General features: G+C 37.4%; 1 protein-coding gene across 1 annotated transcript in view; it reads left to right on the forward strand.

Annotated features, from left to right (window-relative positions):
* The window catches only part of ATP10A (ATPase phospholipid transporting 10A (putative)), a 109,001-nt gene that overhangs the window by 51,060 nt on the left and 33,047 nt on the right, over positions 1-24,894 (forward strand). Inside the window, exons 3-7 of the mRNA XM_059466680.1 lie at positions 8,550-8,635; positions 15,038-15,144; positions 15,246-15,377; positions 17,751-17,884; positions 19,477-19,729. Of these exons, the coding sequence (XP_059322663.1) occupies positions 8,550-8,635; positions 15,038-15,144; positions 15,246-15,377; positions 17,751-17,884; positions 19,477-19,729 (712 nt within the window). The remainder of the gene's footprint in view (positions 1-8,549; positions 8,636-15,037; positions 15,145-15,245; positions 15,378-17,750; positions 17,885-19,476; positions 19,730-24,894) is intronic.

Genomic DNA, 24,894 nt, shown 5'->3' on the forward strand with positions numbered 1-24,894 from the left:
CTACTAAGAAACAAAAAGCTGTCTCCTGGTACTTCATAGGAAGTTTGTGATTGTTGGTTAGATAACTGATAATGACATGGAAGAAAAATGAAACAAACTGTTTCATCAATTGATGTTCTCCCTGTTGGTCTTTTGTGTGACATTTTTTCCCATTGGTTGCCCTTCAACATCTCACATTTTTTGAATGCTTATAATAATGAATATATGCATAAGAATCATATAATCGTGGAGTAATTTGAGTTCTAAGGGAACCTTTAAAGACCATTTAATCCAACACTCCTGCCAAAGGCAGGGACGTCTTTCATTAGATCAATGTTCTCAAAGCCCTGTTTAACTTGAATCTGAAACCTCAGTGATGGGATATCTACAGCTTCTCTAGGCAAACTGTTTTAGTATTTTACCATCCTTTTAGTAAAAAGTGTATATTTTTGTCTAATCTAAATCTACTCTCAGTTTAAAAATGTTGCCCCTTGTCCTGTTGCTGCAAGCCTTGGTAAAAGTCTGTCTTGGTCTTTCCTAAAAGCTGCTTTTATATATCGAAAGGTCTCATTGAGGTCTCTCTGGAGCCTTCTCCAGGCTCAACCACAACTCTCTCAACCTTTTTTCATAGGAGAAGTGTTCCAGCCCTTGGATCCTTTTTGTGGCTCTCTTGTGAAACCTGTCTTACCTTTTACATGTCTTACTTATACCAGAGCTGGACACAGCACTCCAGGTGGGGTGTCATGAGAGTGGAGTAGATGGGAAGAATCACGTCTCTCAACTTGCTGGCTGCATTTTTTTGATGCAACCCAAGATACAGCTGGCTTTCTGGATTGCCACACAGAATTCCAGCTCATGTCCAATTTTTCATGCATTGGTATCTCTGGCATTACTCCCCAGAGCTGCTGTCAATCCATTCATCCCCCAGTCTGTACTGATATTGGTAATTGCCCCAACCCACATACACATGGCCTTATTCATGAGGTTTGTGTAGACCCTTCCCTCGAGCATGCCAAACACACCACGCAGCTTGGTGTCATCTGCAAACTTCGGAGAGTGCATTCAATCCCACTGTCTGTGTCACTGATGAATGGTACTGGTCCCCAACACAAACCCTTGAGAATCACCATTCATTACTGGTTTCCATCTGGATACCAAACCATTGACTATAAATCTGTGGATGTGGCCATCCAGCCAATTCCTTACCCATCTAACAGGCCAAATCAAGACAGAAGACTGTATCAAAACAGAAGTTCAGGTCATTGATTTCTACACAGAGGGTAAGACAGGTGGTGAGGAAAGCCTGCACAGGAGTAGCTGTGCTGCTGTGATCTAATTCAACATATTCCTATATATGACATATATAGGTCATATTCCTATACATTTTCATGTATGTTTGATTTCCACACTTATCTGAACAAAGCATACAGACTACTGAAGACAAGACTGTGCAGGAACATTGTAGTCTTTGTGCTTGCCTGAAGTATGAGGCTGTCTAGAGAGCTAAAAAGGGAAGCAAACCTCAGTCTCTGCCATAACGATAAATTTTTGTTCCCCTCAGCTCATTTACTAGTTTTGGAACTGGCAAGACCATTGTGAGTTTCCTTTCATAAGATTCATGCAATCAGCTGGTGTCTGAAAAATAAAACACCATTGAATTCATTGAGAAGGTGTTCTTCATTTTGCTAGTGGTAACTTTAACATGTTGATTGCAAAGCAGCTTCTTCAGTAGAATAGATAGCAGATGAAAATAGACCAGAAGGGAAGCTGCTAACCAAAGAGTTCTGCAGCCATCCCAACTTCCCCCCTGCTCTGTGTATGCCAACCACAGCCTGCTGGCCTCAGACTGACTGTTAATCTTCACAGATGCACCTCCACCCTCTCCACAGAGCTAAGAGACAAGAACAGAAACAGCTGGGATTAGGTGGAGAAGGTTCATTCCGAATGCCATGTTTGCAGTAGGACAGGCATGTGATGGTAAATATTGATAAAAAATATGAACCCAAGAGAAGATAGCATGCCAATGTCCAGCTTGGGGAGTTTTCACTTGATTGTAACACCTTCTCATGCTGGAGATGCTCATGCAAAGGCTGACAAAACTGTGATAGTGCTGATATAAACACTGTCCTGTAGTATTTGGAATAAAAGGTGTCTTTTCATTAGGACTGCTTCTTTCCCTCTGTGCCCCCCTCCAGTTGCCAGGGGCTGGATTCTCTCAGTTCCTTAGGCAATTGCTGTATGTTACAGGCTTCCCTCACATCCTAGAGACATTTCTTTAACATGATACTTTGTAAGGTGAAGGTGCTTTTATCCAGATTTCCTGTCTCCAGGCTGAGGTAGGGTCATCAAGCTTTGGTGTATTTAACTGCATCCTGACGCTGCAGCTGCTACTGATAGGTTTTACTGTTCGCAAGAAAACCCTTGCATTACTAACCACTCTTTTCCCATCAGGACTGTGGTGTTTTGGGTTTTATTTGTGGAATGATGTAAGAGCAGTGCTTGGCATTTCTCTCTTCTGGGTGAAGGATCTTAGTCCTTCCCATAGCCATTTCTTCTGGCAGAACTTCATCCCACAAGAAGGCAGACTGTCCAGCAGTCTGGACTAGAGCAGGAGCAGGACAAGGTATTTTCAGAAGCTGACCTGAGCTGTTGTGCTAGTACTTTAAAATGAATGTGCAATGTTTTTGCCACTAATCAAAGGAAGTTTTCTTCCAGCATGTAAGAAATGGAGCAGAAAGACTGCTAGAAATCTTTCCAGAAATGAGAAGGCACTGGAGGGTGGGGAGAGTTACATCTGTCTGTGAGCGTGAAGCGAGAGGCCTCTGCAGTAGCGCCGTGGGTTGTACACAGAGTTTTGGGAGTCCTTGAGAATCTTGGTTTGTGGTTTAGTTGAAGCACTGAGCTAATGCTGAGGTTGGCTCTTAAAGACTATGCCCCCATTCATTTATTTCAGTGACTGGCTTTTGGAACAGGCAGATACCACTTTCTAAATTGTCCAGATCAAGGCTTGTATTTCAGCCTTGACACACACTGTTACCTTAGCACTCTCCAGCACTGTTATAGTCCATAAATGAATTCATTCACACCACCATAATTTTCAGTGCATTGCTAAGGGTGGCCATCATCCTGAGGGACATTAGAACTTGCATGTTTGTATTTTCAGTGTTGTTGCCTTTTTTTTTTTGGTACTTTTGTTCTGTGATTGACTAACAGCAGTTTCTTCAGCTGCCTGTTACAGAATTATTGAGATCTTCCTAGGCCTTGCAAGCAATACATTTTCTGTCCTACATCCTGGATATTGCACTGTTCCCTCATATTATTTTCTACAAAGAGGAAAACTTTGGTCAGCCAGAAGAAGATCAGCTCCCAAAAATGTATTTGACTTGCTCAGTTGTTCCAGTGTTTCTGAGTAATGAACATGTGTTACTTTTAAACAAACAATACTGAAAAAAAAATCCAATTATAGTAGTAATTTTAAGTGTGAAAAACAGAATAGTTAAATTCGATGTACAGCTGGATCTTCTTAGTTCCTAAACAGCACAGATCCAACTGTTTCTTCCTTTTCTTGTGAATTAGTGGCACAGATAAATTGTACCATAGAGACTAATACAGTTCAGACGTGAAAACATTTCACTCTTCCAGTATATAAACAGTTCATATGCTTTGGATACATCAGTATGTAACTCCAGTTGCACACTAATAAAAGGCCAGATTAATTATATATGATAAAGGGAGAGTACTGCTATATAAAGCAGTTACAGGATGGACCAATGCATTAGCAGGCTGAGTTCTTAGTGCACTCAAAAGCTTTTAAAGTAGAAAAGCTATTTTTCCGGCTCAGGCAGATTTTTGTCTATTAAATATTTTCTTTGAGTTGTCCCCATGACTCCATTTCTCCCTTTTTTGTTTCCTCCAGACACACACGCCAAAACAAATCCCAGAGCCCTCATCAGCCCTGCACTGCAGGGAGAAGTCTGGATAAGATCCCCAGCCTAGGCAGTAAACACAATGTGATAAGCGGGTAGCTGTCACTGTCACCCAAGGGCATCCTGGGCACCCACTGCTGTCCTGCTGGGGGAAGGACTGAACATCAAAGTCAGGTTTCTGCAGCAGTAAAGTAGGGCAGATGAATAAAGGAAAACATTTTAATAACTATGCATTATTAATATCACTAGCAGGCTATTAAATCACCCATACAACAGGCATTTAATGAAGGGAAATATGTTGTTTGAACATTGTGTAATTGTCAAACTGACTCATCTGGCATGCTTTGCTTCTTGAGCTATGACAGTTTCGTGAGGTTGCCAGCAGAACTGAAAAGGTTGGCATTTTACTGTGGAGATTCAGAATCATCTTACAGCTGAAGCTACAAAGTCATATTGGAGACAGCTAAATTCTGCTTTTTTTGTGACAAATCTTTATACTGTCTTCATCTGTCTACCTGTTGGTTTCCCACTCTATAAAGACATTGTAACATTTTCTTCCCCTCAATGCTTCATCTTTTTAGGGTGTAAGACACAGCACAATTATTGCAGACCTAAGATATTGTTTTAAATTGAACTTTTTGTGAGATTTACTAGCTAGTGCATTGTTAAAAGGCTAGTCACAAAACCCTTTGCATCTGCAATTTAACTTTAATTTGAAATTCAACTTTGAAGGAATCAATATTTAGTAGGTTTTTGCAGTTTGACTAGGTCTGCTTATGTAAGGAAAACAAGCTTTTCCACTGCTGCATTTAGACTAAGAATGAATTTCCCAAGGCTTTAAGAAAGTGGAAGAAATAGGATATATGTATAGGATGTTAAACATTTTTCTAGCAAGAAGAGTCCTGAAGAAATGAAATACATTCCATGGAATCCCTGAGTATATAAAATACCCAATGTAACTATCACCATGTGTCCTCTTGACAAATTTCAAACTTTCAGAAATACCTATGAAGGTATTCTGACTTCCTAAGAAATCAGCATTTTTTTTCCCAAGAAAAGCAGTGGACTAAAGCTATCTTGGCAAAATCAAAAAGTGAAGTCAGGGATTTTATGGAAGTCAGTTTCTTATTCAATCAAAGCCCTTCTTTTTTTTTTTTTTTTTGTTTTCCTGTTTTTTTTTTTTCATTTTGATATGACATAATAGGGCAGAAAAGTTGAGCAAGAAGTGGATTTTACTCCTCCAATATATCTCAAGCATAATTTAGTGCTCTTCTGAAGCATAGTGGATTATTAGAGCACGGGTCTGGGCTCTAATGGGTAGTGCCCTTAAGCTCTACCCAGTAGCAAAATACCTGCCTTGAGTGAAAGCAGTAAGTTTTGCTTTACTTTATTTTATGGGGGCTTATCCTTAGAAATAGTCATAGCAAGAAAAATGTACATTGTAGCAAAAGAAGAACTGGTTGTTTGACAGAAATAATGTGACTGACATGAACAGAAGTTAGCCCTGGCCTTTGCTACCCTACAGTTTTGTAAAATACTCTGGGGAACTTCTGTGCAATCAGTAAATCTCTCCCCAGTTTTTATCAGCCAGAGTCAGTTGTTCGGGCCAGTGGTGCACAAGTCAAAAGTTTGGGACAGCTGCCAAGGTATCCGATAAAAAATGATACATATCTTCAGAAAATTAAAAAATGCCCCCAGCTGCTTTTTGTGTATGACCCAGCCTTGTTGATGTGCACAGGGGGATGATGAGAACACCCCAGAAGTCAAGATTTCAGAGAGATGAGGCACTGGAAAGCCTCATCTCAGATTGCAGTCTGTCTAGGCGTGGAGCTTTTCATCCCCCTTGGTACTGGGACAGCTTTAATGCCCAGCAGTTCTCCAAGTGGGAAGCTACACAAAATCAGGCACATCAGGTAACTGCTGCACAAAGCTCTGGGCCAGTTCAGCGTTTGACCATATTTTGATCTTGTTTCTTGTGTCTTAACAGTGATGCAGAAATTCAGTGTAAGAGAAAAATAAAGGTGGTGGTGGAAAATTTTTTTTCATGGACTTTTACCAAGAAAAAAAGAGCAAAATCTGTATGCTGTAAAAGCAACAGTTTTGGTTTTAACTTCTGTCAAACTGCAGCTTCTCTTAGCTGCTAATACATGAGAACATCATCACAGTTTGTGTTTCAATTGCTGTCGAAGTGTGAGTATCAGCATTAAAAAGAGCTATACTTTGATCATTGTGAAATCTTACATTAAATTTGTGCTTCTTTGTAACCACTGAAAGCAGTCACACACAGGCTGTGTTTAACATATTTGTTCTTTCATTTACCAAAAGGTATTTTCACATCAAAACAGTGTCATCAGCTGGAATATACAGTGTATATTTGCCCTTGCTCTTCACAGGGAAGAGATGAAGCAGTTTGATTTATTAATAAACCAAAGAGCTTTTGCCATAAATCAGAATTCATCAGCTTTTTTTCCTTACATAAACTACTATTCTAATTGGATTTTCACTCCCAGATATTATCTGGGTAAAGACCATAATCACATATTTCAAGTTAATTGTAACAGAACACAAATATACAGACAGATTTAATGATAAAGGACTTTTAGTTCCAAAACTGAGTCATAAATGAAAAGAGATCCACAAACAAAGGAGGGAGAAAGACAATATTGCATGGTACTGATGGAGAGGTTGGGTACATGTAGTCCTCTCTGATCTTGACAAGATCTGTCTTTTTTTTTTTGAAGACTTTAGGAGGCTCTAGATTTAAGTACTTTTTAAAATCTTTATTTGTGAAATATAAACCTTAGTGACAGATTTTCTTAGCAGAAAGGGAACTCAGCTGTCCTACAAGGTAATGTGTCCAACCACACTCTCTCTCCTGAGTTCAGCAGCCATACAAAATCTGCATTTGATTGCTTTGGGGTTCATTATTAGGTGTCTCTAGGATTCCCTCACAGACATTCATCAAAGATGTTAGGATTTATTTCTTTTCTTTTTTAAGACAATTGAATAAAAATTTGTGCTAAATTAAATTTATTAGATATATATTATGTTATAATAAGGAGAAAAGAAATGTTTCCCATTCCATCCAATTTATAAATGCAGTTTAAGCTACAGTGGTGGATATTTGTAGATCATTTTTCCTATACCTTTTATTTTTTTTTTCTGCCGCCAAGGAACATCCTGGGACAAGGAAGGAAAAGATCATGTGGGACAACAGGCAGGTGTTATTTCTTGCCAAGGCTCAGGTTCTTGACTGCCAAGCTTGATGTAATTTGGGGAGTCTGATTCTCAGCAAAGCAGTCTCAACTCAGAGCTGTCCTTTGTTTTTACTACTTTTTTTTCCTCCTTGTTTACAAGCTGAATTCTGCACGTCAAAATTTTTCATTCCTCCAGTGGGTTGTAGCTGTTTCTAAGTGACAGCCCATTTTCACAGTTCTCTTTATCATCTCGTGTTTCTTGAAAATACAGAAAAGGTTTTCAAAAGTCTCAGGTGTGGGTGGTTTGAATTGTCACATATATAGTGTAAGTCTGTCTTCTTCCAGGTGTAACCAGCAGAAAAATGGAGGGTGTTGGTTTTGATCCTGACATATCCTCTAGTTTCTTTTATGTCTTACTCAAAATCTGGTTTCTTTCACCTGAATAGAGTCAACATCAAAAAACCCCAGAGACACCTGTGTGTTTCAGAGAAACTGGCAATAAAATTGTGTCTGTCCTGTGATTACTGGTTCTCAGTCAACCATTCTCACAGGTGTACTCTAAAAAGTAGTGGTTGGGGTCTCCAGCAGCTCAGCAAAACCATTATAAAATATAACATATGAAGTGGTGTCACTATTGAAAGCTTAATAATATGATAATTCACGATTAGTTCTTTGCTTCAAATGGCATGCAAAGCAGTTTTATAGAAGTTATCTTCACTGATGGAGGTAAATAGCCTTGTCTGCAGCACCAGGATCAGATATGTCTGCTTTCAATGTGTAGTTTGAGCTAGCAATAAAAGGAGAATCTTGATTTTTATTTAACAAGGTAATTCTGCTGTGATATGATGTTTTTCCTCAAATACAATAAGGTGCTAACTACAGGTAAACTTAAATAGTCAGCAACAATAGCAGTTTCAGAGTAATGAGTTAGACAATCAAGAAGGTTTTTAAGTGATTATTAAGAAAAAGTTATTCTGCCAAATGTGTAATTTACTATAGTAGACTAATTCATCTCAGTTGGCATGAAGCAATTAAGAAAGTTTGCTAATATTTCAAAAGCTCGTCTTAGCTTTTTGATAATTGGCAGTGTATTGACTTACATTGTTCTAAATTTTCACTAGCTTCACTGAACATGAAAGATAATGATAATGTTAAAGATTTTGAGATTTTTCAGGTAAATTTCATTTTTCCACTGCAGATCAAAATCATTTGCCATATTCCAGTTGCAGAACAGAAGCAACTGGAGAGGGAGATTTTGGGAGTCATCTTTGGATTTTTTTTCCTCAGGTCCCTGTGGTTTTCAGTGCCAATGGTCCGCATCTTTGCTTTCATTGCCTTTGGGAAAAAAAAATAGACTTTATAATATTACAAAAATTAGAAAAGCAAGTTATTTTGAATATAATTTTCATGTCTTTGCTCTAAATAATGAACACTCTTATTATTCCAGGATTCAGAATTTGACCCCTTGAAGTTCACAAGTGTGATTGAATGTGAGAAGCCAAACAATGACTTAAGTAGGTTTCGAGGTTACATGTGAGTATTTCATATAGTATCTTTCACTATAATACGCTCCTTTTCTCTAATATGGAATAAAACAAATGCTTATTTGCTTTGCTGTGTCTTCTGTAAGTTGCATCATCATCACATCTAAATAGGGCTGCATATTTAAGGCTCTTTTAGAGGATCCTGTCTTCAGGGTGAGATGGGAACGTCATATTTCCATTACTTAGGATGGATTTATTTGCTACCTTCAGTCAGCTTACACTACAGAAATGAATGTATGAAGCACTGCATTTACAGGCACTTTTCTCCTTTCCCTTCTTGGATCAAAAAAGCCCATCTGGAAATGGGAAGAAATAGAAAACAAGTCCAAGAGAGGCAACAAACAAGCACAATCTGTTGTGCACTTTCATGAAGATAGGTCTATTGCATGTTTCTTTTAATACATGTGTCATTGAGGAAAATCAGAAGGCAAAACTGATACTTCTCCAGCTATGGCACTATTCCTTTTCTTATCATTCAGATAAAATGAAATGATTGGCTCACACAGTGGGTATGCCTGTACATTATCGCATCACCTATGCTCACTTGACTTAATTCTAAATAAACAAACTACATTAACAGGGTGCTCATCTCAGTCCTGCTCAAAAACAACTGTTTTAGGATGTGCAAGAACAAATGGTTTAGGATGTGCAAAAGTTTTAGGATTCGCTTCTTATGTAGCCTGGTCTGTAGTGTAAGGGTATGTTGATTGTGGTGGCTTAGGAAATGCACTCTTGAATGACTTATTTTCTACAGTCTGTTAACCTTGTGCAGAGTGAGAGCCCAGGATACATAATTTCTGCCCAAATTTTAATGATGAGAGTTAAACTGACACTAATTCCATTTCAAATACAGTGATTTACCACCCATGTTGATTAGGAGTGATAAGCAGTATTAAATTGTGTAAATGTCACAAGGTAAATTGCTGGAGCTTGGGGAGTTTTTTTATAGTGATGCCATTTACCACCATAGTTACTACTCTCAGATGTCACAGATTGTGTAGGATGTACTGTCAACTTGTGTAAATCAGGACAGTTTCTTTAAACTACATCAAGTTGTAGTGTGGGAAAATGTGTTCCTTTATTTAGCAGCACAAAGCTCTACAGTTCATATGAAGAAAAAAGTTTAGTATTAGACATTACTGCATGAGGGTGTGTAATAGAGAGCCTGCTCTACTGTAGACATGCCATTTCCAGATATGGAAATGGAAAGTTTGGCAGCTTTTCTAGCACACTTTATGTGTGAATCTTAGTCCCCAAAATATTGAGCAGAATACTGTAGAAAATATGCATAAATTTTTCTTCCATTATATATTTACTTATTTACTATATGTGGAAAAGGCTGTGGCATGTAAGTTACAGAACCATTTGAATTACATAGCAGAAAACATGGTATTATCTTTTTGATGCCTATTGTTTAGTATTGATTATATTTAATCTTCTTTGTATTTTGTAGTTTCACAAATGATGTGAATATGTTTTGACACAAATTTTGAATCTGGCAGAAAGCATCAGGTGATTTCCAGCTCTCATCAGCTATGTTCCAAGAGATTTACAGCTAAAGGCCCATGGGCCATTAGAATTAGAGAGTAGGGAGCAACCCCTCAACAAATAAATTCTCGGTCCCTTAATTTATCACAGAAGAAGGCTTCCCCCCCACACTTTTTAGAGTTCCTTCATTAGTATAATGGAATCAGGAGTCTATTTCCAATAATACATTAACAAGATGAATAGCAATTAACATATCTAAATTGAAACATGGCATTGTCATGTCAAACTCAGATCTTAATTCTTGTTCAAAATTTTACTGGTAGCTGCTGCTTGGAGTAATGGATCAAATAGCTACCAGCCAATAACAGCTCAACTGAAATGATACCAAAATATTAAATAGGAATCCTGTGAAACAATAGACTTTCAACCAATCCGTATGTAAAAGCTGTGCTGAAACGTTACCACCAAATTTTCCTAGACATTTTGACTACGTACTAGGTTTCCAGTTTTGATTCAGATTTTTTTTCCTGTATGAAATGTGGTCTTTGGTTTTAATGTCTGTGCTGACAAATCTCTCAGGAAATAGAAATATTTTTGTGTGTGTATGCTGTAAACATGTAAAAAATTCTGTTCCCTACAGTTTTCCTGAAACAAAATCACTATTGGTAGCCAATGTAACAGAGGCAGGCCAGGATAAAAGGAGAAATTACAATGAAAAAAAAAATATAACTGCAAAATGCACTGAGATGGGCCTAGCCCTATCCTGTATCTGAAAATGTGTACATGCACATTACTGCATCTGAATTCTTCAGTTGTGTTGGCACAATCTGCATTGAACACACTTGGGGTGTGCAGATGCACAGGCAGACTACCAGTTCTATTCAGGCGCTTACTTTAATTCTTTTACAGTTTCTGCACCCCCAAATAACCCAAGCATGTCCCCTCACTTTTATTTCCCTTATAAGCATATTCTGTGTAAGGGAATAGAACAAAACCTAACATGCCCCCCGCCCATATGTGTCTAGCCAGATTATGTACAGTATGCATGGCAAACATTCAAAAATCCAATTCCAGGTTCCAAAAATAGAAATATTTGCTTTAAAATCTTGTTTGTACCTTTTTGTGTATATGGGCAAGGGAAAAAGAGAAGTTGTAATTGGGAATCTCACTTTTCAGCTTTTTGAAAATAATAATTTTATTCTTAGACAAGAACATAAAATTTTATTTGATCATACCAAAATAAGTATAGCTTGGAGTTGTAAGAAGAAGAAGGAGATGAATGCATGTGTGTACTTCTATTTGAAAGGTTGTCATAATGTAACAAAACCAAATTAATAGAAAATCATATTACAACTTTTTAAAGAAAAAACAAATATAAATCTATAGTGATGTCTCTTTAATGGCTATAGTAACTGATCCAATCCTGCAATAAAAGCCCAAAGCAACCTAGACTAATTTGCATCAATTGAGAGTCAGGAATTTTCTGACTGGTAATGTTAACTGATATCATGTTTAATATTGTTGAATATCTTCTTTGGGAGTGTCAAGCCTTGGAAAGTAATGCCAGATCTACCATTTCCTTTGTAAGACACTTGATAAACCAAAATTTGAAAGAAAATACTCTCTTTTGAATACAGTTATCATTGGTTACCTTGTTATTTAATGCTGGTAGACACATAAGTTAACAAGTAAGTTAACAAGACACATAAGTAACAAGTTGAAACTGTTAGAAAGCTGAATAGAAACAATAGAAAGCTGAAGTGAGCTAATTTTTGCATTGCTGTATTAAACCAGAGGCTTACTTCTGTATAAAGACTTTCAGAGTACTGTAGCGTAATAGTAGTTAACTGCAAATGATCTGCCCACTTCTCCTAATTTGTGGTGCATTTGTATTTTAGATGTGAAGATACCACATTTTTGCAGTGTCATCCACGTGAGAAATTGCAGAGAAAAAGAGCATTGCACCCACACTTGCCAGTGCATTTCCTCACGGCTTAGCCTTTGCATTCCAAGCATCTGAGTGGCTTCAGCCAGACGCTGTTCTAAAGAATGACAGAGAAAATTTTCCTTCTTTGCCTGTAACTTACACTGGCCAAAATCTAGAAAGGGGAAAACAGACTCTTCAGCCTTTTTAACAGGCTTGAGGTTTATAACTCTACAGGGCTAGAAATAGGAACTAGGCTGTCTCTCAAACCAAAGTTTACAATTGGCAGGTTTGTTATCAAAGTGAGCAGTTTTATCTAAGTCTAGTTTTCATTATTTTTTAATCCAGACCTTCATGTCTGCAATTTTTCCTTCCTTTTATCATCAGTGCCCAACTGTTTCATGTGTATGTTGTGGTACTGAGTCACTGGGAGTGACTGCAGACAGGAGGCAAATGATTAGTTTCCTCCGGCCTCTGCTGGCTTTTTTCTTCCAGATTTTGATTTCATCCATATTTTCTAAAGGTCTGGTGAGCAACAGTTGAGTTCTCTGACTTCATTTGGATTTGGAAAAGTAAAAAGCAGTAGCAAATGCATGTAAGGATGAGATGTGCTAAGAAGGCTCAGCCTGTGGGTGAGGACAGTAGATTGGGGTTTTAACACCTACAGGTTAATGTCAGATGTTGCACAATTGCTTTGGAGTTGTTTTGTAAGCTAAGATAGTAAGAACAAATATATCATTTTATAGAACAAATATACAAGTAATTGTATATGAAGTTTGCCATGTGCAATATACCTTGCACAGTCCACTGTTACTGTTAAGTGTAAAAAACTAACAGAGGTTATAAAACTATAAGCCACAGCAAGAACCACTTAGGAAGGTTGATCTCTACAAAATCTCATTTATTAACAGGAATCATAACTGTCATTTGGAGATTTTATTGGAAATTCAGACATTCTCATGATTTATAAGAAAGCCTAATGCAGAATTTAGGCTTAAAAATCAGAGGAATGACAGAATCCTAGTAGCAGTGTAATTTTGACAGTATGGAATCATTAAGAAATTATTTCCCATAGTTCAAGCACAGACAAATTGATACCTACTGACATTCTGCCAGAGGGATGTTGGGCAGCCCCCCAGCTGATACTGTTTTGGCAAAAGGTGAGACAATGGCTTAAGGAGGTTTGCTGAAAAGAACAGAAGTAAAAGCTCTGTTCTGTCTGAGACTGGCAGGGAGGATGGGCTGAGCAGGGGAAGTTGTCTCCTGACTAAAAAACCACCTTTAACTTTCATGTTAGAATTGCAAATTTGGTGTTATCCACTTCTTTTTTTCTCTGTTTCTGGCCTCTAGTCAGATGTTGTCAGTGCAGCTGCTACCTCAGTTGTCAAACCCACTGCATCTTCTCCATCCCTGCAAAAAAAGCTAAGCATACTTGTTGAAGCATCAATACTTTCAATATATATGTATATATTTTGTGCAGAGGGTGGGTATAATATATTGTGCTGAACTAAAAAAGGCTGTGTATGTGTGTGTATATGCACACAGGTATATTCTGCTCACTAAAAGCATTGACTGTTGAGGTTTTGTAGTATAACTAGCATTACAAAATATTCTGCAAGTAGTCCTACTAGACTGGGACAAGTACAGAGAACTCACCAATGTGAAGCTTTTCTTCTTACAAATCTCAGCATATTTGGTGTAGCTCCTAGGCCTGAGATCCTAGAAGTCTGTACTTCAATTATAATTTTGGTCCTCATTTAGAAAAAGAGAAGTACCTAACAGGGAAAAGCATATATATATAACCCAGATGTGAAGGCTTAGAAAATAGGAAGCAAATAAAAAGAACTCCACCTTTACATAAAAAGGACAATTTTAAGCCAGTTTGCAGATTTCAGGGTACAGAGGATTTTAAATGCTCAAATCCAGGTAGACATAAGATTTGGTGTTCCAGCAGCACAATGTTAATTTTAGTGTAGCATATTGAAAGTGTGATGGTTTTGATGGTCTGAAAGTGAGGGCAACATTTAAACAATCCAGACTTGCTTTAGTCTGGCATTGGGGTACTTCAGTTGATAAAATGAAACTATTCATTTGAAATTAGTTTTAAATTATTATTTGATTTGTCTTTTTTACATAGTAAAAATTCTAACTTTTAATTACTATTTTTTTTTAGTATTTCCCTGTTAATTCTCATAAGGCTATTTTCTGTATTTCTCTGTCAGCTGAAATTCCAGTCAGTCCATGCCCAACAGATAAGTTGTAGTAGAAATGTGACTTCATTCCATTTTTCTTCTCTGTTTTGGTGTTAGTCAACAAGAATCCTCAGGGTGCAGGCCATTTTTAGATAGTTGGTAAGACAGTTCTGAAAATAATTTCTCATGTTCTCACTGATACATGGAATAAAAACACAGAATACTTTTCCTTTTCCTTTCACTGAACTGATGTGTCTTACCCCTGGCACATCTTCCTTAGTATGGCTACTTGTGAAGCACAGTCATTTCCCAATTTCACCATATTGCTTTCTAGGATTTATTTAGTAAGCACATGTGAGTAGTGGGTTAATTCTATCCAGTACATAGCTGCCTTTAGGTGGACTGGATTAACTGTGATTGCTCAGTCAGTTTACACATGCACAGGAAGTCCAGTGCATTTTCCAAGCATTAGCTAGGCTGCACACATGCTGTTGATTTGGCCCACGTATCTCTAGTGAGCATTTGTCCAGGACATTTGTATATCCAACAGCAACTGGTGCTGCTCCAGATGGGCTGATGCATGTCAGGGATCCTTGGGTAAGTAATCTCAGTTTTCAAAATCCAGCAGAGAACCTTCCCAGGAGGAGGATCCAATGAAATATTTTGCCATCAAATTGAAAAACTTCTTAAATGCTGAAGATCTTGGGCTTGTTATATTACAAGTATGATGTAACAAGCTTAATGTTTTGACATGCCGAATTTTGTTCTGTTTTTAAATTTTCTGTAGTATTCATAAAAGTGGAAAAAAGGATGGATTGTTCAAAGAGAATCTTTTGTTACGTGGATGTACCGTTAGAAACACAGAAGAAGTTGCAGGAATAGTAATCTATGCAGGTAAGAGCTGCTTTTCTGTCTTACAGGACATACCACCTTTTTATAGCTATACAATAATAGGCAAGTTCCATATGACATGTTTGGTGCAATTCTTTCTGCAGGGCATGAGACCAAAGCCTTGTTAAATAATAATGGACCACGTTACAAGCGCAGTAAGCTGGAAAGGCAGATGAATGCCGATGTCCTTTGGTGTGTCCTCATACTTCTAATCATGTGTCTGTTTTCTGCCATTGGTAAGTGCTCTTCACTAGTAGAAACACTGCTATTTAAATTAAATATTACACTGTCTTGGGATTCATGCACGTAGCTTTATCAAAAACATATGTCTGCCAACACATAAAATCCATAAAGCTGTCTCCGTACTTATTTTTGTCAAACAATTAAAATGTCTTGATACACAACCTGATCTAAATACCTTCTTAATCTCAATAAAATATATGCTATTAGTACCAGAGATCTGAAGGCTTAGATTATACTACCCTTGATAGCATCCAAAAATGTCAAGCCCAAAAAAGCCCCCAGTTTATATGTAGTCCCCTCAAAATTACAGGTGGTAAAGTGTAACTTGCCATTAATCAGGCAGTAGAGTAATTTATGAGCAGAGAGTAAACAAAATCAGCACAGTGGTATTCCCCAGTACTCCTTATTAAATTGAGAGCACAGTGCACAACATGGACTCACTGTCCCTAAGGCTGCAGTCATAACATAGAAGAAATAAGCAAAAGTCTGCATAAATCCAAGCAGAATACTCTCTAAACTTCTGGGAGTGTTTGAGGAAATGCTGCAGTTCAGGTTATGTCTCCTCAGGCCTTTTTTCTGTTCATTTGTGAGAAAGAATTGAGTTTTACATTTGGCACAAAAAAAAAAAAATTATATACAGTATGTGAATTCCATTTCCTTAATATTTGTGTGTTCTGTAATGTTTGCATGTGAGTCATGTGGCATAAACACCAGAATGTTTCTTAACAACCATGGTGTAGGTTTAATAACAATCTTACGCCACTTTAATATATCTCTTTGTGCCTTTTTCCAGGTATTGTTAAATGCTTAAAGATGAGTATTTCCAGTTGTGAACCAGCCAGCTTGTTTGTTTCCACTGAGTTCATGACCCATTTTTGTAGAGTTTCAGTGTTGGGGAGCCCAGTCCTCAGGGCTGGAGTGTCGTGGTGAGGCTTCATGGCAGGGAGCTACTGCCTGCAGCTGTCCCCCTGCCAGTGCGCCCTGGGCGGTGTCCCCAGAGCAGCAGCAGCAGCAGCAGCAGCGGGTGTCCCCTGTGAGTGGCTTCAGCCTTGCTGGGGCTCCCCGAGGTGGCACTCGGTAGGTGACAAGTGCACCTTCCCCTCTGTCCCGTCTGCTACAGGGCTGGGAGCTGCCAGCAGAGGGCCAGAGCAACCTGTTCGCGGTGCTGACAGCCACAAGCAGCTGGAAATAAATTTGCTCCAGCCCTTTGAGTTGCCTGGTGCTCTGTAGAAATCAGGCCATTTCTACCTTCTGCCTATAAAGTATAACTGGAGATATGACACTTAATTCTTTCGAAAATATAAGGGCATTTATAAAACAAACCTTAATGTAGGTCATTCTCAGTGTGGAGCTTTCTATTTTTGCTCTCAAGAATAAAAATATATACATCGATAAAGACATCATGTGTGTGATCTCATATTGGTAGTATAGGGACAAAATAATGTGCTCGCTTATGTGTTTTTATTTTTCAAGCACTCAGTATTGGGTTTATGCATCAATATGTAAAGGATCTTGTCAAAGGATGATTTACAGAAGATTATTTTTAAAGTAGACCTTTGTCCTTTATTTCTGATTTTCATAATCAGAAAAACTTTCACTATATAGTGATAGTTTGAATGCTTTTTGTTGCAGAAGAATTCTTTGTTTTTTACGCCTTAAAAACATCAGGCATACCATTTTAGGGATTTTAGGATTTTAAATCTTAGTGCTATACTTAAAAAGGCAACGTTCTGTCTCTCTACCAAGAATGTAATTTTCCCAAAACAATAAAAATCTTATATTTATTTAGCTATCAGCACAGTCAATTAAAAAAAGAAAACATTTTGAGCACGACATGTAGTTTCTTTTGCTCTTCATTCCTCAGCTTCCATGATATTGACTCTGTTGATACTGTTATTTCATTAGTTCTGTGCATGTGGTGGATATAATTTGCACAGTAAAATTAAAGTTTCTTCTAAAGCTAGTTTACTGATAGCTGACTGGTACATATATCTAGTCCAGTCAGTTGAGTTCTTTCATTTTAACACACAGCATATCACTGAAATAGATCTTTTTCTGAAGAAGTGTCGTTTTCTTTGGTGATGACAGAAACAGTCTAAACTACTAATTTAGACTAGCCAGCTCACTTTATTTAGATAAAGTTATGAGAAATTAGTCTTGCATGCCTTAAGGACAGCCAAAGCCCTTTCTCAAATTCCAAATCCCAAGGAAGAAAAATCCATGGGTTTGGGGCATTTTTCAGAAGTCATGCAGAATATTTGAAAACAAATAACAATTCCCCACATAACTCTTAAGAACAAAGTCATACCAGAAGCCTTTTTGCTTGGAGTTAATTTGCTTTTTTCTCTCTTCCAATTTTTCTGCAGGTCATGGTGTATGGGTATGGCAATATGGTGAGAAGAAGAAACCAATTTTTGATGTTCCAGGGCCCGATGGCAAATATTTGTCACCTGTTTTAGCTTCAGTGTATTTATTTCTGACAATGATCATAGTGTTCCAGGTAATCAAGTTGTACATGCTGTCACCTCTCTTCCTAGTCGGCTGCATAAAGTTACATACGTGCAATATATGTAGTACTCATTTCACCACTAAGGCATGTAAGAAGCTAATCAAGCACTAAAAAGATCCCAGAGGGTTGTAATCAGTAGCACAGGGTCTGTTTGGAGGCCTGTCACTACTGATGTCCCCCAAGGTTCAATACTGGGCCCAGTGCTCTTTAACTTACTCACCAATAACTTGTATGAAGGGCAGATGCCTCCTCAGCAAGTTCACTGTCACCAAGCTGGGAGGAGTGGCCAATACCCCAGAGGGCTGTGCAGCCCTTCAGAAGGACCTTGGCAGGTTGGCGAGATGCTCAGAGGAGGAGTGCCTGAAATTCAGCATAGGCAAGTGCAGGGTCCTGCACCTGGGGAGGAACAACCCCATGAACCAGAAAACAAGCTTTACTCTTCCTATCTAACTACTGCAGAACAGCACCTCAAAGACTGAGGATGCCACTTGGGGTACAGTGTTCTGCTATGAAAATAAATTTTATACTTTTTAACAGCTTTTCACATATATTTCTCTTAGCAAAACCCTATGTCAGACAGGTAACAAACTATGTTAAAAGTTTCTTGGTCCCTAGGAGAAACATCTTGAATGGTAGAGGTGGTTAATTTCAGAGAAGTAAAAGAACCTCATGTCACTGAGATATATGGAAGTTTGCATAGTGGGACACTGGAGGAGGTTGCTTTACTGGAGGCAGCAACTTGTTTATAAAAGGGAATGAAAAAGACTGTAAAAATAATTTTTACCCTGAGGGATTGAGTTATGATACTGGTTAAGAAAATTCACCACTGATTTCTTTAAACACCTACATTTCACTGTTGATTTTGTTTAAATGACCACATTAACCACCCACAGCCATGCTATAATTTCTCCCACGTATCTAATTCAGAAAACTAAACAATGTATGCAGTCAGGCATTTCTATCCTGAAAAAAATCTGCAGAGAAAAGCTCATGTAAAAATTAGATATTTTATGTAGTTTTGACAATCCTCAAGAAATAGTTGAAAATATTTTCATCTCTCCTTCTTCAGCACTTATAAAATGTGATCTTCATTCAAATAATTTGCAGTACAAAAGTCAAGGCCAAAGATATTGTTCCTATGAAAAGATTAACATTTCTCACTTTGTTTCTTGTATTCCTGCAAAGTGAATTTGTAAACAGTCTATTTATGCAGAACAATTTTATTCAGTCCTTTCACATCTACAGTATTCTTATTGTATGGTCTGATTTGGGTTGGGATTTTTTTTTCTTTTCCTTCCCCAACTAGTGTAAAGCTCAGCTTATTAGCCTAAGAAATACTTGCTTCTGTCCATGTTTTGATAATCAGTTTTCTAGACATAATAATGCATTCCAGCTCTGCAATTCACCATAGGTTTTCCTCATCTAACACAGTAAATAAACTCTTTAAACATGATAATAACTTTAGAATAAATGTTTAAAGTACATACCCTCTTTATGTTCCAGTCTAGTACCAAATTAATTAGCTTTAATAATTGTGTTCTTGCTTCTGTTTTCTCCTAATTCTTTCCTTTTGTGTACTCTAGGTTCTGATTCCAATTTCTTTGTATGTATCTATTGAAATAGTTAAAATCTGCCAAGTATACTTTATTCATCAAGATAAAGATTTATATGATGAAGAAACAGACTCTCAGCTGCAGTGCCGAGCTTTAAATATCACAGAAGACTTGGGTCAGGTGCAGTTTATCTTTTCAGACAAGACTGGGACACTGACAGAAAACAAGATGGTTTTCCGAAGATGTACTGTTTCTGGAATAGAGTATTCCCATGATGATAACGGTGAGCTCATGGTCACGTTTTCTATCTAACCGTTGTACTTTGGGCAAACTGGAGTAGCCATAAAAGTTGCTGTAATCTTAAATCAAAAAGGAAAACAAAAGAAGTTTAACAGCTGTTGTCAGATCAGTATAATTCGATGGCTGTGTTCAGCTAGCAATGGCAATCTTACCAGAGTGTTCTGTAATAGCTACAGTATGTTGTTGAGACATTTAAAGCTTCTGGCTTTAGCTCCTGATGTAATAGAGCACTTGAGTGCATGGCTGATGTAAGAAAATCAGTGGTGCTGCTGGTATCCCACTTCTTTGGTGTGTTTAAGCACACAGTGTAAAATAACACTTAAAAGCATACAGCCAGATTAGTGTCTGATTGAATACCTGCAATGACATGATCCTTTTGTACTGAGAAATAAATGCAAAGGTACCAGTTTTCATATTAACAAGAAACATAATTGGATAGAATTGCATATTTTATGTTACTTTAGTCAGAGTCTTTTCAGTGCTCCTGTGTGAAAAGTGTCTGTGTCAGGTATGTTTGCTCTATGAACAGTGCAGTGGAGGGAATATCCACATTCAAGTATCAGGCTCTTAAAACAGTAAAAGTTTATTATTTTTCACAAGGCAGTGTGAGAGCTGTCATCCGTGCATTATTTCTTCATCCTTTTAAAATTATAATTTCTTATTTTACAGTGTTTGTAGTTACTGGTATTTTTCTCTAACATGCTGTCATTATAATTTTTGAAAGAACAGATATTAACTCTTCAAATAATATTCTGTATGCAAGAAAATATTGACAACTACAATTTTCTTGTTTGCAAAAAATAAGTTTCTTATTTTACAAAACACATAAAACTTCTGATTAGGAAGTTTTCTCAAAAAACACTAGAGAATTTCAGCTTACAAATAAGATAGATAATAAGATAAAGACTCAAAATAGACTGGGAACTCTAAAACATGCTTTAGAAAGATGACAAGATCTTAAACAGGAAAAAGATATTTTGAAGTAGTGGATTGTTCTTTTTTTTCTCCTACTTTAAAGCAGTGCTGAGACCTTACATTTAAGGCACTTTTTTTTCCAAGAAACTAGACCTTTGGGTAGTGTTACAAGTGTTGCAGAAAGGACTTAGGGAGAACCTGTGACTTTCTACCTCTGTAAAGTAGGTAAGAAAGAGAAAAGAATTAGAACTTAGAGAATATTACTGGATTCCTAAACCTGCTTGTGACACTCTTGATAATGCATTCCTTTTTGCTGCTTCTCTGCCATTGATTGTTTGCTTATTTACACTAATTTAAGAGTGTTTTCTGTTCCTCTCAAGAATGATGTTATTGACAATTAAAACAGTTCAGAGAAGGTTTTTTTTATGAGCTTGGTGTCATCTGATGATATGTCAGCTGAACTCAGGCCCTTAAGTTTGAATATTGAATGTTCAGATATTTTTTCTTCAGATTTAGTGAATTTAACAGAAATCTATGTTTGGGCACACTTTCTTCTTATGATTTCATATTACAATATAAAAGTTAAAGAAAACAGAGTGAATGTCACTACAAACAAAAGTGTCAGATACATAAACTGATTGATTTTTTTTCAGTCCTTCTTTTCACCTATGGCTTTGTTTGGGCTTCATTGTAACTCCAGTCAGTATAACATTTCTGACAAATATAATTTTTAAATTGACACAGAATATTTAAACAGCATTTTATTCTTTTGTTATTTTTCCTCTAAGGAAAATAGGTCTTTCTCTATAATTCTTTATATAAATTGTGATCGTTTCTATTTATTTTGTTCTCTATAATCAGTATAAATAACATAATAAATACTATGCTTCATTCAAGTATTTTGTTAGCTCTGTTCTGCAGTTTGATTTTATAACCATCTGTTATCTTTTCTGCTGCTGAAGCCTTCTTGTTTAGGTATGATAAAATGTCTATCACAGCTCTTTCTGGTTTTAGGGTGTGCATCAACAACATTTCATTCCTGTGTGCTTACTTGCAAATTATTTGTCAGCCACTTTTCTGTGTCTTATACCAGAGTATCTGAATTTCCTGTATACATTATAACTGATGCCATCCTGCTCTGCACCTCAAGTTTTGCTGAAGATTTAGTGAAATAGAAAATTCTAAAATCTTTTACCTAGGGAGTGATCTGAGTCCGCCATATATGCTAGAAAATCAAGTAAAATGCTTTTGCTTTTTTTGATCTGTTTCAAAGATGACACTACATCTTCACATATCCAAGTTGGTTTTTTTTCTGCACAGTGGTTTATTTCTTGGAATCAAACTTTGAGTAGCACTCTATATGAAGAAGTTAATTTAAAATTATTGCACATGGTTCAGGATGCAAAAGCTGCCAATAACAGGTCATTTTCCACTGTAAAGGTTGATGTCTAAGGATGGAAATAACCGTGCTCTGAGCTCTTTCATTTAAGTTGTTATTCTGCTGTGGTGGGGTAGCAGTGCCTGTCATTCCAGTTGTTTGACCCTGCTCACGATAAGATCCTGTTTTCAGTTTTGGATAGCTGGACAAAATTTTTAACTATTCTTTCAAATTTGTCATGCCAGACGTTTGCCTCAGGCATAAATTTTAGGAGAGAAATTTCAGTTATAACAGCACCATTCAGCCATATCCAAGAACAAGGTTTAGATGTCGCAGACTTTTTTTCCCGTGGCAAGATTTTCTGGCAAGTTTTCCACTGAAGTCAGTTGGAGGCCCTATGTCCTTGGGCTAAACCATGCACACACACACAGAAGGAGAGTTATGTCTACACTGGCAAATTGAGGTCTGAAATTTCCGAACTTTTGAACTCTTATTCTCTTTTAAAGCATTTTTTTTTCTGCATAATCTGGGACTACTGCATATCTGTTAATTACTCAACCAACAGATTGTGAATAGCTATCATAAATTTTCTCTATGCTGCTTTATAAGCTCTTCTCCCTAAAATTTATTCAGAGTTATGAGAAATTATCCCATTTTTTTCTGTTCTACTTGTTACTATACTGCATTTGACATTGTCATATCTCAGTTCCTTGCACTCAGGGAGTGCATTAAGCAATGCACATGAGTTCCCTGACATGTAGATTGATCTTTCCCCTTCTTCCTCTCCCTGCACATGCAATACACAATTCTGGGGGGTTGGGAGCTACTTTAAAGGTGTATGCTATGCTGTGTTCAGTTTGGCATACTTGAGGCAGCATGTCTTTTTCTTGAGTGGTGGGACTATCCTTCCCCGTGTGAAAGGTGAGCTTTGTGATTATGAGGGAGAGTTCTGTTTTGCATCAGACATGGACGTGTTAATTATGATTTTCATCACAGAGATTCATGTGGACCTTGTGCAGAGTTGAAGCAATTCTTACATGCTTTAACATAAAAACAGAAACCCAGAGTGAGACTTAATACATTTTTAGGCATGGGAAGCAATTTTTCATGAATGTTCTGGAGAAAACATTTTCCTCCAGAATTCTCTATAAGCTCCAGGTTTCTTACGACTGCTGGATGGCGCTTTGCCTAGGAGTATTGCATTGTTATAGTATAGACAAGAAGTGACAAAAGCATAAATAATAGAGGGCAATAAATTGCACTAGTGTGAGACAGAATCAGCTGGAGGTAATACAAAGTATTACTCATAGGTTCTGTTATGCAAAAGCTTAGCACTGAAGAGGAATCCAGGAATGTAGCATACGTAATAATAGTTCCATGATGGAAGCACTATGAAATACTCAGCACTGTTGAGGTCATTTACAGTATTTTGGTAGTGGATTATGCACTGATTTGGATCAAACTATGGGAATTTGCACTGCACATTTAGTTCCTGTGGAGACTATATTGACAAGGATGGGATACTAGTTGCCTAATTGCTGATATTTGTGTGGAGGATAGTAATCTGATAAGTTTACAGTTACTGGTGAAAATTAAACATTTCTGGGATGTAATTTATCAGATATTTTTTAGACATCTATGATGGTTCTCTAGTACCATCATACCTATATCTCTGTGGTGTAGAATTCTCTGTACAGACAAAGAGAATTCCCACCTCATGTCTGTATGGCCATTATCTTCTCCAAAGGTTCTTCTTGGCTGGCAGAGTGTTAATTTAGGAGCAGGGTATGCCATGGACCACTCCATGTAGAAGAATGATTTTCCCATTCATAAGTGTCTTGGGTATTTACAGAATACCCATTAGCACTATACTCTGCCTAAATGCCAGAATTACTCTTCCAATCAGTAGTACCTTCTAGCCCAAAACATGTTAGCATAAAAAAAAGGAGAAAATGTGTTGTTTCCCTGTATGTCAAATTGCATGACCATACCAGCACTCTTCTTTCAGGCTAGGAGGCAGCTTCTAACAATTCTTAGAACTGGCCATGCCCCAAGTTTGCCTGCTAATCCCAGAGACAGTAGGTGTCCAAAAGCCCACTGTGCTTCTGAAAGTCCTTACATGATTTAGCTACAACCAGATGGTCTTGGCCTGACATTTGTCGTAGTTGTTTACCAAATGCTGCATTGATCACCCTCTTGCCTATGGGATGTGATCTCTGTTTTTCTAGTTTTAGCTACCCATTGTATGAAGCTGTTGACAAAACGCAAATTGAATCTCCATGAATACAACCACACAAATCTGAAAAATATGAATTTTTCATTCTTTGAATTCCTCCCCTTTCCTTCCAATGACTGAAAAAACTATAGACAACATAACAATAAGAGAAGTTTATGGAAGTGAAGGTAGATGATAAAAACCTGCGTGATTTTCTCTTGTTTAACAAAGTTTCTCAATCACTAAATCTGAGAGAGAATGAGTTTCTTACTGCTGTCCAGTTTTTCTTGTTGAAGGTTGGCTAGCAAGTAATTTTTATAGGAAAATACATTATGCTAAAAAAAATCTTTCCTACTTCAGGGGGCTGTTTTGTAGTGGAATTTTCTCACTCTTTTTGTGTGCACTCATGAGAACATAGCTTGCATAGTCCAGGCATATTAGAGAATTATTTTTTCTTTAGGATATAGAAATTGAAAAACCTGTTCCATAAATGCAGTGGTTGCTTCCAAAGGGATTTCTCATTTGCCACCTTTAACATCTGACGTGCTTTATAAACCAGGATAGTCCATCTAGCCTTTCCTGGAAAGCTGAAAATATTTAGCAGAACTGGGTGCTTAAGGCATTCTGTGTAGCTTTTTTG

The sequence above is a fragment of the Ammospiza nelsoni genome, chromosome 2, assembly GCF_027579445.1.
Source record: "Ammospiza nelsoni isolate bAmmNel1 chromosome 2, bAmmNel1.pri, whole genome shotgun sequence".
Classification (NCBI taxonomy): domain Eukaryota; kingdom Metazoa; phylum Chordata; class Aves; order Passeriformes; family Passerellidae; genus Ammospiza; species Ammospiza nelsoni.